Source organism: Helicoverpa zea, chromosome 8, assembly GCF_022581195.2.
Source record: "Helicoverpa zea isolate HzStark_Cry1AcR chromosome 8, ilHelZeax1.1, whole genome shotgun sequence".
Classification (NCBI taxonomy): domain Eukaryota; kingdom Metazoa; phylum Arthropoda; class Insecta; order Lepidoptera; family Noctuidae; genus Helicoverpa; species Helicoverpa zea.
Window position 1 is genome coordinate 4179050 of NC_061459.1, and position 14773 is coordinate 4193822.

At 38.5% G+C, this 14773-nt stretch overlaps 1 protein-coding gene across 1 annotated transcript in view; it reads left to right on the plus strand.

Moving 5' to 3' along the window:
- LOC124632215 (synaptotagmin-5-like) overlaps positions 1–14773 on the plus strand; it is a 66214-nt gene that overhangs the window by 30518 nt on the left and 20923 nt on the right. The window contains exon 3 of the mRNA XM_047166956.1: positions 8838–8984. Coding sequence (XP_047022912.1) covers positions 8838–8984 — 147 coding nt within the window. The remainder of the gene's footprint in view (positions 1–8837; positions 8985–14773) is intronic.

The following is a 14773-nucleotide window of genomic DNA, read 5'->3' on the forward strand; positions in this document are numbered from 1 at the left end:
TGTCAACCTACGTAGGTGGTTAGTCCCGGTCATATTAGACTAAAATAAAAACGTGGGGCCCATAAACTATTGCTGTAGTACCTCTTCTAGAGGTATAATAGGTGTGGATTGCATCGACTTACTATAATCGTAACTGGAGATTTTGACAATCAATCATTAATAATAGAAAATACACATACCTTTCATTAGTTTTCTCTTTATAACGATCCGAAACCGCAACAAAATATTTAAGTACTTTTACGAGTGTTTGTTCTTGACAACTCACAGAAATGACAGATAGTCTATGGATGAACACCGTTACCAGTCGGTAACGTAAACTACCCAATAAAAAAAAAAACTATGATCAAATCAGAATAAAAGGACCCCCCCCCCTTTAATCTGATTTGATCATGTCTCCCAACTGCCCATCTCTCCCCTACCTCCCCTATAGATAGACAGATTTTGGCAGATCTGTCAAAATCTCGACTTTAATTTAGTTCAACTTGTCAACACGCTCGATAGTGAAGCGCTAGTGTAGTTTGACAATGTCAATCACGAAACTTTAAGGTAGAATTCCGTGGGTCGCGATTGTCGCAGCCGCGCGCGACAAAAGTCAACCTATGAAAATGTATGGCACCGCTGTCGAGGGCCGCGACAGTCGCGCGCGGACGACGAATTTCGTGAGCCGCTGGCGGCCGTACGCTTCTCAACATGGTCTAGCGCTTAATAACATCTATAGAATTTTAGTAAAACCAGAATTAAATTGTTGACAATGCCACGAGCAGCTTACGAAATTCGTCGGCCGCGCGCGACTGTCACGGCCTCGGCAACGGTGCCATACATTTTCATAGGTTGACTATTGTCGCGTCCATGGAATTCTACCTTTAGATCGAAGTCGAAGTGAGAGTGATGTCGAAGTGAGTTATGATATTTTATAGAATCGACATGCTGATTCTTGAAATAAACTGTAGTTTTAAAATTTCTATAATCGCCTTCAAACCATCATCTAATAATTGTGCTTGCTTGACCTGTTCATGTAGACTCAACTCAATAGTACCAATAAAAGGATTCCTGCTTAAAGCATCTGCATGTTGCATTTTACTTCCTGGTCGATGCTCTATGACATAATCATACTCTTCTAACAGCATCACCCATCTGGCTACTCTAGTTGATAAATTCTTCTTATTTAAAGTTTTCTGGAAAGCTTGACAATCTGTTACAATTTTAAAATGATTACCAAATAAATAGTGCCTAATTTCTTAACTCCCTCAATCACAGCTAATGCTTCCAGCTCATAGCTGCTATACTTCTTCTCAGCATCACTGGTCTTCCTACTGTAGTAATGTACAGGATGTAACTCGCCTGAGTAATCTTTCTGGAGCAATATAGCACTGTATGCTATTGCAGAGGCGTCCGTATAACACCATCTTGTTGACTTCCGAGTCGACTATGCCGTCAATAATGTATTTTATAGCGACATAATCAGGCATTTTTCCGCGCTTTCCCATCTCCTTCATTACCAGCATATAATCCAAGCACTTTTCATCTTTCTTCTTCTTCCTAGCCGCCATCATTTCGTGAATGGTTTTGCTGTCGATGGAATCAGGAAATTCTTTGAGTAATGCGGTCTTGAGGTCGTTCCAAGTTTTGAATGGTTTTTCCGACTTTAACCACAGAGCTGCAGTACCAGTTAAAGACTTCCTGGCGACTATTAGCGTCTGCAATGGCGTCCATTGAAATATTTCTGAGTTTTCGTCGATGTCCTGCGTCCATCTAGCACAGTGGTTCTTAACCGGTGGTCCGCGGACCACTGGTGGTCCCTGGAGGCATTCCAAGTGGTCCGCGAAGCTTGGCTTCGCGAAGTTGCTATACGTTATCTAACTTAATTTTTATCGACTTATAATTGCGAGCGGGGGTTTTGGCATGGACGTATATCGGGTGTGTCGTACTTAGTCCCCCCATTCATGAAAATGTATGTTTGGGCTACATTTTACGTAATTTTGGTTTTGAGTCTTAAAAAATAATTAAAATTTCGCGCTCGCTTCGCTCGCGTATTCAGAAACGGTATGCCCTTATTTTGGCATTTGTCAACTAACAAAAAGTTAAGTACGTTTGGCCTAAATTTTACGTAATATTTGGTTAAAGTCCGATAAAATTTCGCGCTCGCCTCGCTCGCGTTTTCAGAAACTATATTATGGCCCTTATTTTTGCATTTGTCAACAAACAAAACGTTAAGTATGTTTGGGCTAAATTTTACGTAATATTTGGTTTAAGTAGATACGATAAAAATTTCCAGCAGTGGACTGCTATAGGCTGTTGATGATGATGATGATGACCCAAAAATTCAGATGTTTTTTGATAAATAATAAACAAATGAGTGCTAATTTAGGTAAACCGATGAGGTGGTCCCCGGCACGACAAACTTTAGTTAAAGTGGTCCCTCATGTCAAAAAGGTTAAGAACCATCTAGCAGCAGAATGTGTCTTATCTTGGCCACTGAACTTGGAGACCAGGTGGTCTGTACCAAATGCAGCCCAATCTCTGCAGAACGGAAGTCTGACCGCGTGGTCGTCTTCACTGTAGTCGGCTTGGCGACTTTGTCTGCGCCCTTCTTCGTCGCGTCCACCCATTTCGTCTTGTCTTGTCTGTGTAACTAGCGTTACCGTCTTCGGTTAGCGTCTTTCGTCGTATTTTGAAGCGAGATCGCCGGCCACCACACCGTCTTAGGTACAGGTTATCTCCGCTCCCGTCGTATTTCGGCTCCGAAATAATACCCTATCCCGGACGAGCCCCCAAAACATGTGGGGTAGGGGATATTTGGGCCGAATTAAACACCTGATTTTTGAAATAAACTGTAGTTTTAATTTTCTTTTCAACCTCAACGTCTTAGCTCGTCTTCCATACGTCCTTCCGTTCTCTCGTCCTTGTTCCCAATCCTTTCATCCTACAATCTTTAACATTACACTCTTGTCCCTTTCACACCCAATACGTCATCCCTTTCACTCTTACTTTATCATGCTTCACATCTATCATTCATCATTACACATTCCGTTTCACTCATCTTCCTATTACGTTCCTACATAAATTGTTTTTGATATTCCACACACCACTAAGTAAATAAAGAATAAGTTTACCTAATAGTTTTTAAATTTTTCGACCATGTCATATTAAATTTTTGTGTGAACCTTCTAAATATAAAGGCAGTATGACCGTTATAATTGAATATTGTTCGTGAATACGGCTCGAAATTGTTTACTTTGTGTTCGTATTCATACGTTTGGGCTTAACCGTAAATAAAGAGCGTATACTGTGCCATACGGCTAAGGGATATTAGGTACTATACTAAGCAAACTTTCAAGGGATCAAATCTTAGGGCTTATAATATTGATATTTTAATTATTCATTCGCATTGAAACTTTGGATTTCTTTAGCCGGTGCTCGTTCTTGGAAATACAGCTATAGTTTAATGGATGTACAAATTTATGAATAAATAATGTCTAAGTGACAGTATTCTAGGAAAAAATATTACTTAAACTTGATTTAATAAATTATCATCACTTGGCGTTTGATGTCCATATTATACATTTAGATGACGATAGGCGTTAAGAAATCTGTAAAATATTAATGACATTAGAAAATTATCACAAAAATATTAAGATGTACCTAAACAAATTTAGAGGCTCCAAAAAGCTAATGATTATAAAAACAGTCTTACTCCTAAAAAACTAATTCTATTAAAATATAGCCTTTAATTTTCTCGCCTTCCATATTTAATTTTACTTGTCACGATGATTCGTCAGACTTTTAAAGGAAAAGTTAATTGAATTATTCTCTCTTAGATTATTTCAAAAAAAGGCAAACAGCGCTGATTTGCAAAAAGCTTCTGAGAAAAACCGACGCCTCGGATAAACAACGGCTAATTAGATATTATAATTATTCTTTTCATTTAAAATCGTCGGGTCGACTTTCTGCCTAACCGAGGAGATCAGATTCCCTTCATTTTATGGCGAAATAGTCGTTTGTATCTTTCTGGGTAATATGAAAGAACAGTTTCAGGATCGATTTTCATTTCACCTTAAACGTAAAAAAACTTTTTACTACAGCGCTATGTCTGGATGTACCTACATGGAAAATAATATTTAAAAACTTTAAATATATTCATATTTTCAGGAAATAAAAATCGAACTTTTCAGGAGTTGAATTTATAGAAAATTCTATGGTAGTTTTAGCTTCATTTCAAAGTAGTTATCTATACATATAATAAATCTGTAAAAAAACTGTGTCTGTACATTGTATATGTTATGGACCAAGTGATAAATTGAGCAGTATACATAATGCCCGGTCATTATGAAAAATGCCCAATATGAGAGCGCAATTTGATAATAATTATTCAAATAATCAAATTGACCGGGCACTATACATATTGCCCGTGACCTTTTGGGCAAAGTAATACAAGCAAAGTAATAACATATTTATATTCATTTTTTTATTGTTATTGCCATTTAATTTAAAATAAACTAAATATTAAACCACTTAAATAATCAGCCTCATGATTTGGATTAATTATGAAGGACTTCTGCCTTAAAAATCCACTAGTTTTTGCATTTAAAAGTTAAGGAAAGTCATATTTAAAGGGTGCTTATTAAACAGGCTCCTTTTTAATATAATTATTCGCCCCGAATAATGTATGTTGCCTTCTAAATTACTAAGTCAGCCACAATTAACGAGCATCTAAATAATACTATCTCAGCCACTCGTTATCTTCTAAGTAAACCGCTCTAAATAGAACTCCGCATGATGGTTATTTTTTAGCATCTAAATTTGTAGCATGCGTTCTAACAGTAAACTTCTAAAATACTATTAAATGACATCATAAAATTTATTTATTTAGCTTCTAATTTTTTAACTCAGTACGTTTAAAATGTAAGCAAGCAACATGCAGCAAGCATGGCTTCTGTCACGGCTCCGGTGCTGCGGGGCTCCGGCGGTCCCATGCGAGCTTATCGTCGCAGATGGTTTTCACGCTCACCGCCGCAGCTTCGGCTTGCTGGCCGGCTCAGCCGGCCAGCCTCAGCCGCGTCGGCGAGCGTTAAAACTACCTGCGCCTCAGCTCGCAGGCCGCCTCGCCCCTCCACACTTACGCGGTTTTGAATTGCACTCTAGGGGTAGGACAGACAAGACTACGTGGAGTCGGTTTTGCAGCGATACGTTTTCGTCACATCATCCTCCGAGCCTTTTTCCCAAACTATGTTGGGGTCGGCTTCCAGTCTAACCGGATGTAGCTGAGTACCAGTGCTTTACAAGGAGCGACTGCCCTATCTGACCTCCTCAACCCAGTTACCCGGGCAACTGTTACGTGGGATACGTTTTCGTCACTAACTTCAATTTTTTGCTTTATTATCAAATTGCCCAACTGTCATGTAGCAATATAATAATGCCCGTGCAATGTGATAAATAATGAAGTTAAGATAGTTATTAATCACTTGGCCCGATAAAGCTAGACATTATTCATAATGCTCGGGCATTATTAATAATGCCCGAATTAATCACATGGTCCATAACATATATATTGAAAAAATAATAATTGGGTGGGGTTTAGAAATAGTAATGGAGCACAAATCCAAAAAAAAAAATTCTGTCTGTATGTCTGTTTGTTTGTACACGCTAATCTTCCGAACTACTGAACGGATTTCAATATTTTTTTCTTTGTTGTATCTGTATTAGGCCTGGTCAACATATAGGCTATAATTTATCTTCGAAACTTGAAGACCTGATGCAGAACTCCAACAGACCAATAAAACTACAAAAGATACAAATATGGTGCCGTGGCAAAAATTGTTTCATTTGATGAGCATTTTCAGCTGAGATAATAAATTTTAAGATCTGGAACACCTGATGTGAAACCCCAAGAGCCCAGCTTCTCTGTACCATATACAGGTATGCCGTTTAAGCAAAAGTTGTTCAATTTGATAAGCACTTTCTATTGACTTATACAAATTGAAGATCTAAAACACCTGATGTGGAACTCCAGGGGCCCAGCTAGACTATAGCATATAGAGGTATAACGTTTTAGCAAAAGTTGTTCAATCTGATAAGCACTCTCTGTTGACTTATAAAAATTGAAGATGTAAAACACCTGATGTGGAACTCCAGGAGCCCTGCTAGACTACCTATATGAAGCATATGAAGATATGACGTTTTAGCAAAAGTGGTTCAATCTGATAAGCACTCTCTATTGACGTATAAACATCGAAGATCTGGAACACCTGATGTGGAACTTCAAGAGCAATACTACACTTGAAATGTATATAAATGAATGTTATGAAATAGGTATGGTGAATCAAAAAAAGTAATTAGTCCGTCTTTTAGATAACCCATAAATAATGGACATGCATTTTTCTTTTCTCTCTCTCACAAACAAATAATAACGAAGATACAACAATGCTTGAATTTCGTGTTAAGTCACTGCTTAGTACAAATTTTACATACCTAGACGTGGCGTCACGAGCCCCCACTCTCTTACTTTGTTGCGTTATATCTCATTATTATTTTGTATGTCTCTTCCAGACCTCGGGACTACAGAGTTCCGAATTTTTGGGAGGCAAACGTAGGGCCGAAGCCAACACGCTGAAGCCCTTTTGAGACAACTTTAATGAAATGGTGACACAAAACCGACGATTATCCCTTTATACACTATAGAAATGAACCCAAGGACAATCCCCGGTGGACGTCGTTAAAAAAAAGACAATCCCCGGTTCTGTGCTAAACTATTGCTAACTATGGAGGAAAACTACTTGGGCTATTGTGATGGGATGTTAGTGGTTGACAATGTATTAGGTACATGTAAAAACGGCAGGTGGAGACTCGCCACCTCACTTACTGGGCCCCCGGGAACCTGTCACTGAATAGCAACAAGAGGGCAACAGGGACATGAGCGGCTGAAGGGTGAGGATACCTCGGCGGACTTTAAACGCAGATTACGCGCTCCCTGTGCTTACCATGAGGCACCTACCCTCCGAGCAGGGCTACTAATCCTGCTCTAGCGACTCCACTCTGGACGGCCAAGTCAAGCCAGAGGCGTGAGACCTTCCCCCGTCATGGTTCACTCCGACCGGCCGGAGATGGGGGACAGTATACACTCCCTGGAGAACTCAGTATATATAGCCCCGCGGGGTCGCTACTCCCCGTCATCAGCCTCAGATGTCCTGCGGTGCCTATATCTCATTATTATTGTCGTTATTATCTCAAGAGCCTTTGTCCCAATTATGTTAGGATCGACTTCCAGTCACGATGCAACTGAGTACCAGTGTTTTACAAGGAGCGACTGCCTATCTGACCTCCACAACCCGGTTACCCGCTCAACCCAACACCCCTTGGTAAGACTTACTGGCTTCTGACTACCCATAACGACTGCCAAGAATGTTCAATGACAGTCGGAACCTACAGTTTAACATCCCCTCCAAATAACGGTCATTGGTATCCAAAATATACGTAGAAAGTACATACGAACTTAGAAAAGTTGCATTGGCAGGCACTTGCCAGACCTGGAATCAAAGACGCACGCTCATACTTGAGAGATTGGTTCTCTACCCACTAAACCACCACGAATTCCACTAGGTCACCACGACTTTGTCATCTATTTAATGTTTTTTTACGTTATAATACGTGTAATATTTTTGCCACACACAACTTAAATGCGGACTAATTAGAATCACTACTTTTATCCCTATGGTCACGTCTATTGCGACTATTCAGATCTTTGATTTTGCTGACCCCATAATCGCTGGCATAAGGGACAGGATCCGCGTACGAAGTCGCGGGCAGAAGCTAGTATTATAATACTAGCTTTTGCCCGCGGCTCCGCTCCCGTCAACTGACTTCTCTACTTTACCCAATTTTTTTCATAAGAACCTTCTCCTGACAATAACAAACACAACAAAAAAAGAATTAGCCAAATTGGTCCAGGCGTTGTTGAGTTATGCGCTTACCAACACATTTTGCGATTCATTTTTATATTATAGATAAGTTAATTAAATTGATGTACAATTTAAATACCGTCTTAAAACTGATAACGCTAAAGAAGCTACAAATTCAACTCATCAGATTTTTATATTGTACCGTAAAAATATCAATTTATGAGTAAGAAGATAAATATTGAATCAATCAGCTTGTCACCGGTTGATTGATGGCCGACCGGAGTAAATGCTGTTGAAATTATATTTTATTGTTTCAAGCGAATTTCAACAAATTATTTGAATGTTGAGTGTACTTATTTTGTATTGTGTTGACAGTTTTTTCCTGTTTATGTGTGCAACAGAAAGCGCTTTAGGTCAATGATGACTGCATACTCAAGTAACTCAGTCTGTCAGAGGTTTCCGTACACAAATAGTGTGGAACCTTAAAAACACACACAGACATAGGCTTTTCATTCGGGTGCGGAAAGTAGTTTCCTCTTACCGCGAGTGAAACCGCGGGGTAAGCTAGTATATGCGATCGTACCTCATGGGAGAAATGAGTATCAAAATATAATATAAAGCCTACTAAACATAAAAATGCTCGTTCAGTACAGTTATAAAGTGCGATATTGCGTATAAGAAAATGCTGGAGAAACCCGAGAATTTTCCACCGGAGGTCGGAGTTTTTATACATTTTACACTAGCTTATAAGAGAAGCAAGAATATTATATCATCTAAGCTTCTTATATTTCTGTTTTTCCACATAATAACGATGTTTATTTTTCATTCAACCTAACTAATCGGGCTTTATGAATTGGAAGATATACATACGTCTAGACTAGTTCTGAGCTACGTGAATATCGACCTTATAGCAGTGTTTATAGGTATGATTATTGTCGACAGGAGATGCTGATACCTAAGGAGCAATGCCGGGTACAGCCATTATCTGCTGAAGGGCGGGCGGCCAGCTCGTTGCCTCACGCTCGGCTGGCCAGGACACCTTCGATATCCTCGCAAAGCAGCTTGGACAGCGGGACTTCAAGAGCCACCGTAAGTTGATATATTTTGATTCATATTCAAGTACCCAGCCCCGGATAATTTTTATTACATATGACTATACTTATTGAGTAGATAAATTATTAAGATAAAGCTGAAGAATTCGTTTGTTAAACGTACTAATCTTCCGAGCCTTTTTCCTAACTATGTTGGGGTCCGCTTCCAGTCTAACCGAATGCAGCTATGTACCAGTGTTTCCGGTAGTTGCAGTGTCAGTTTAAAAAACCTTTCTTTAGATACCCCTTCTTTATCGAGGAAGCCTATAAGGCTTCTTTTTATCTGGTTGCGAGAAGTAGTTTCCTCTGGCTGGGAGGGTGGAACTACTGGCGGAACCAATTTAGACAGAAGCTTCGATGCATTTTGACTAAGCCTAGCACGCATTGACCGTAAATGATAGACTTACGTACCTACCTTTATGTAGATATGTAGATATCCAAACTAATATTATAAATGCGAAAGTAACTCTGTCTGTCTGTCTGTCTGTCTTTCTGTCTGTCTGTCTGTCTTTTCTTCACGCCTAAGCTACTGAACCGATTTGTGTGAAATTTGGTACATAGTTTGAAACTTGAGAAAGGACATAGGATAGTTTTTATTACAAAAAAAATAAAAATAAAATTATTCCGGACATATAGCGCCATCTATTGGTCAAATCAAAAATCTGCTGGTAGTCACTATTCCACGCGAACAAAGTTGCGGGCAAAAGCTAGTAGGTAATATAGGTGAACCTGGGCCTAAGAGCTAAACCCGTGACGGATTATAATTGCATAGATTGAAATTTCAGCAAAATATTGTTATCCACTTGTGGCTTTTAGGACGCTTTTTAAATTATTTGTGAAAACTATGTGAAAGTCAAACACCTCTGAAATCCATAGTGTTTTATTTTAGTTCGCTCCAATCTAAAGCTTTGGTCAACTTTGGTTTATAAACATGTTGATGCAACTTTGACGCTAATGGCAGTTGACAATATTCTCGTTCAATGCAACATTGTCATTGCGCAACAGCAATATTGATCAACAGTTGCAACAAATACTTATCACGAAATACGAGACACTTGCATTTCGGAGATGAATTTAACAACTTGTATACACATAATCACCAACACGTATCCTGTTCGTTAGTCACAGCAAACATTGAAACACACAGAAACATGTGTTGTGTAGTTCACGAAGCTGCGATATATTGCATAGATAATCAGAGCAAAAGGCCGTTCCAATTTACGCTGCGGTTTGCTCGCTAAGCGTATGTAGATGGCACTAATAAATGATATTGCCGTGAATACATAGTTTATGTCCGTGAACCTTTGGATTAATGTTACAGTGAAGGTTTTTCTGGTCCATATGTTCTATAGCCTGACCTTTTCAATAATTAAACCCCATATTATGAAGCTGAAGATCAGATTTTTTGTTTGGATACGCCAATGTCAGGGCATTTTCAGAAGTTTTTATTTACATTTATTCTCTTTAACTTCCCATTCAAAATTCGACTGTGATGGGGCTAGGAAGTCAAGATTTTATCCGGGCGTGCGAAGTAGTTCATAGAGACAAAGGCGAAACCCTTCTGCATCATAATAAATAATAAAGTCGTGTGCCCATTTGTGTTCGCGATGAGATTAAAAACGACTGCAAAGCTTTTCATGTGTTCTAGTAGTAGATGGTGATAATGAAGAGGGTTGAGGTACGCGTGTGGAATCGAGGGCTGCGCCTAGTTCAACAATACGTATTGTAATACACTGTTTAACTAGTATAGTACGTATTGATAAACTATAACTAACGACTTGAAACTACCGGTAACAGGTACTTGTTATTGATGCATGTCTCAATCAATCAATTAGACCTGTCAGAGCACAATGCTCGATGTAGGACATCTTACTTGCTGTATACAATATTGTTATTGTCAAATAGCACTACATCATGCTCAACCTAAATAGCACCTAAATCCAGATTTGACCAGTTTAGGAGCAATAATAATTCGGATTCAATCATCATCAACCCTTTTTACAGACCCAATGCAGTAGCAGGGCAAAGGCATCTTCTCATATAGAAAAAAACTAGCTTCTGCCAGCGGTTTCACCCGCATCCCGTGGGAACTACTTCCCGTACCGGGATAAAAAGTAGCCTATAGCCTTCCTCGATAAATGGGCTATCTAACACTGAAAGAAATTTTCAAATCGGACCAGTAGTTCCTGAGATTAGCGCGTTCAAACAAACAAACAAACTCTTCAGCTTTATAATATTAGTATAGATAAATGAAACATCACGCTTGCTCGTATTGGTGACTGTTACCAATTAATAATTGTAACTTCGTAATTCATACAGTATCCCTACGCTAATTCGGGGCACTCAAATATGCCACAGTTTATGCATATTTCAGTAGGCCAACTACAACACATTCGGAATTAATCATAAGCCCCTGGGGCGCTGTGAAAACTATACCGAATGTTGTTACGCTTTAGTTATTCTGTGGAACATTCAAACCGTCCGTCAGTGGTCTTGTTTTTATAGAGGTTATGAAAATACTGCTTTGCTCCAGTTTTTGCAAAGTCAAAGCAGGTAATTCATATTCAAACAAAAATAAATCGATTTATTCTTCTTCGACTTGAACTCGTCTGTTTAACAAAATAAATATGTATGAATACTAAAAAAATGTACCCATTTAAAAAAAAAAATGGTCCATAACCAACCCATAAAATATGTTGCGTAATTTGATGGAAAAGTTCGCCTGCCTCACACTAGTTGACGTCATATTAAACTGTCATAATGACAGCTGTCATTCTTGTCATTGTGAACCGAGGCAAAGGCAAGCAACAAGTGACCGGCTGCATATTATAGCAGTTTCAACTTATCGATAACAATATCGAGACTCCCCAGAGTATCAAGTGGATACTCATTTTAACTTTGCTCTTTGTATAAAATGTGCTTTGCGCCTTCCACTTCATTCACTTTATTTTCAAATACCTATAAACCTATCGTATATAAATACCTATCGTAAACACGGTTAGAAAATTCCATTCTAGTTTATATGAATTTTATATTTTTCTGAACCCATCAAAAGATAAACCTATTCAATATTCCATTATGAATACCTGTGATCTCGTTTAGTAAACAGTGCATTAAAATAGAGCACACATCATCTATCATCGAAATGCAGCGTGTCACATTAATCTTATTGGAATTCAATTTAGTACGCATTTGACGTAGATACGGAATTGATGACTAGATCTAAAGCTTTCAGCAAATCCTTGATTTATAATAAACCTCTTTTTTAATTAATTTCTCCCCTTCTCTCCCTAAAACCAGGGCAAAAAGTTGAATCAGTTAAACAGGCATTACTTTTTTGTATAAAAGTTTAAAAGGATAATGGCGTTCTACGCGTAATCCAGGTGGGTTGTTCACGGGATATTTTTTTTTACTTAATCCTTGGGGATGGTCTCGTTATTCGTTTTTTAATTCAAATATATTAATTGCAATGATTTCTTTTTCCTTATTTTAGATGAACTGCTTTTCCAGTGGTTAAATGACATCAAAATTAATTTGATAATAAGTAATAGGTAAAAGATAAATTGTACATCATTGCTGTAGATACATAATTTACTGTCCAGAGGCTGACTCTTCAACGTTCAGGCCTACATCCTAATCACAGTAGGTATCTTGTAGCTAATTAAGAACACTTAATGGATGAGCCATCAACCTTAATTGATGCAACTGAAGCTAATCTAATTAGGAGACATATCGGCATTTACTCTCTGACATCAAAATAATGAGCATGAACTTGTCATGTAAAAACATGGCAACATATTGAATTTTGTTTGAAAAAATTCCAAGTAGTTTTAAAAACATCCACTCGGTAGTTTGTCGGAACGCTTGGAATGAATTTCGACAAACTCAGAGCGGTGAGGTCTGAAAGTGTACCTAACCGTTTGTCAATAGTTAGTTGGAATATTAATTTGTAAAATCTTGTGTCCTGAATGTGGTTTTGCGAAATCAAATTAACGTAAAACGGATCTGAACTACATATACGTGTATTTTTTTGTTTTGGAAAATAATGTTCATATAATTTTTTATGCGGAAAAGTAATTAGTGAAACGATTGAAATAGTATGAATTCTACACAAAACTTTTTCCTCTTTGTACACAAAAAATAAAAATAAGTGAGAAGTTTTAATACGACTGCATTAATGAAATATTTCGACACTTCTCTTTGAATAGGTGTACAAAATGTGCAATTTCAGTTGTTTAGAACATAGTAACTACATTGTATTATGAAACTGGCGAGCTATCAGCCGCGTCACCTGTCCTACAGTTGGACGTGTTAACCACAGTGACGACATTGCTTTATAGTCGACTGTAAACTTTGTATGTATGGATAATGTAGTCACATGCATAATGTTGTATGTTATTTTAACTACAAGTACTCACTATGTTTCATTATGGATTTCATTTTTATCAATGACTATGTTTCGGGTGGTACGTTAAACTGTAGGTCTCGGCTGTCATTGAACATCCTTGGCAGTCGTTACGGGTAAGAAGCCAGTAAGTCTGACACCAGCCTAACCAAGGGGTATTGAGTTGCCCGGGTAACTTGGTTGAGGAAATCAGATAGGCAGTCGCTCCTTATAAAACACTGGTACTCAACTGCATCTGGTTAGACTGGAAGCCGACACCAACATAGATGGAAAAAAGGCTTGGGACATGAATGAATTTCCTTGAAATTCAGGACAGTACTATTGATGATATGAAACTACATAGTAATATCTCTGGCGAGCTATCAGCCGCGTCACCTGTCCTACAGTTGGACGTGTTAACCACAGTGACGACATTGCTTTATAGTCGACTATAAACTTGGTATACATTGTATGTTTATTTTATGAATAGTGTAGTTACATGGATGGCGTCGTATGTTTATACTTTAACCGTTTTTGTATCACTAGCCGTTTTCCCGCGGTTTCACCCGCGTCCCGTGGAAACTACTTGCCCGTACTCGGATAAAATATAGGCTATGTTACTCAGGAATAGGGCTGCCATCTCAAATTTCGTCAAACCCGGACAAACATTAAAAAAACCCGGACATTTGGCGTAAATCGCATTTTTTCCCCGAACAAGTACGATTTTTTTAAGCAAAGTAATACCTAATTTGTAATCCATTAACTATTAACATTCACTTAAATTCAATGAGGTGCTTCCTTACATGAAAAGTGTCCGGGTTTTCCCCGGACACTTCTTGAAACCCCGCCCGGACGGCCCCCGGACGGCCTCCAAACGAGGACAAATCCGGGGAAACCCGGACGGATGGCAGCCCTACTCAGGAAGAGTGTAGCTTTTCAACAATAAAACAATGTTTTCGTCGTATATATTTCAGATACCTACCTTAAATGTTTACGACAAAGCCATAGGGTCCTGCTCAATACTTAACTATGTTTCATACTTTAAATCGAAACATATTGCATAAACTACGCAAACTTTTTCACCTTCAACCACCTTTACCAACAGATCTATGAACAAATAACTAATAGGTATGTTCAATATCGCCCATCACGCTGCATACAAAGCTACTAACTACTACTAACCTAAACATTACTGCTATACTAACGCCAGTCTCTAGCGTGTCACCTGTCACGGCTATTGACGTGAAGCAATGTATCGCGAAGCGTGAACAGCTTGGTATAATCTATATAAATAAAAATGAATTGTTGTTCGTTAGCCTGATTAAAACTCGAGAACGGGTGGGCCGATTGAGCTGATTTTGGTTTTAAAATGTTTGTAGAGGTCCAGGGAAGGTTTGAACGAT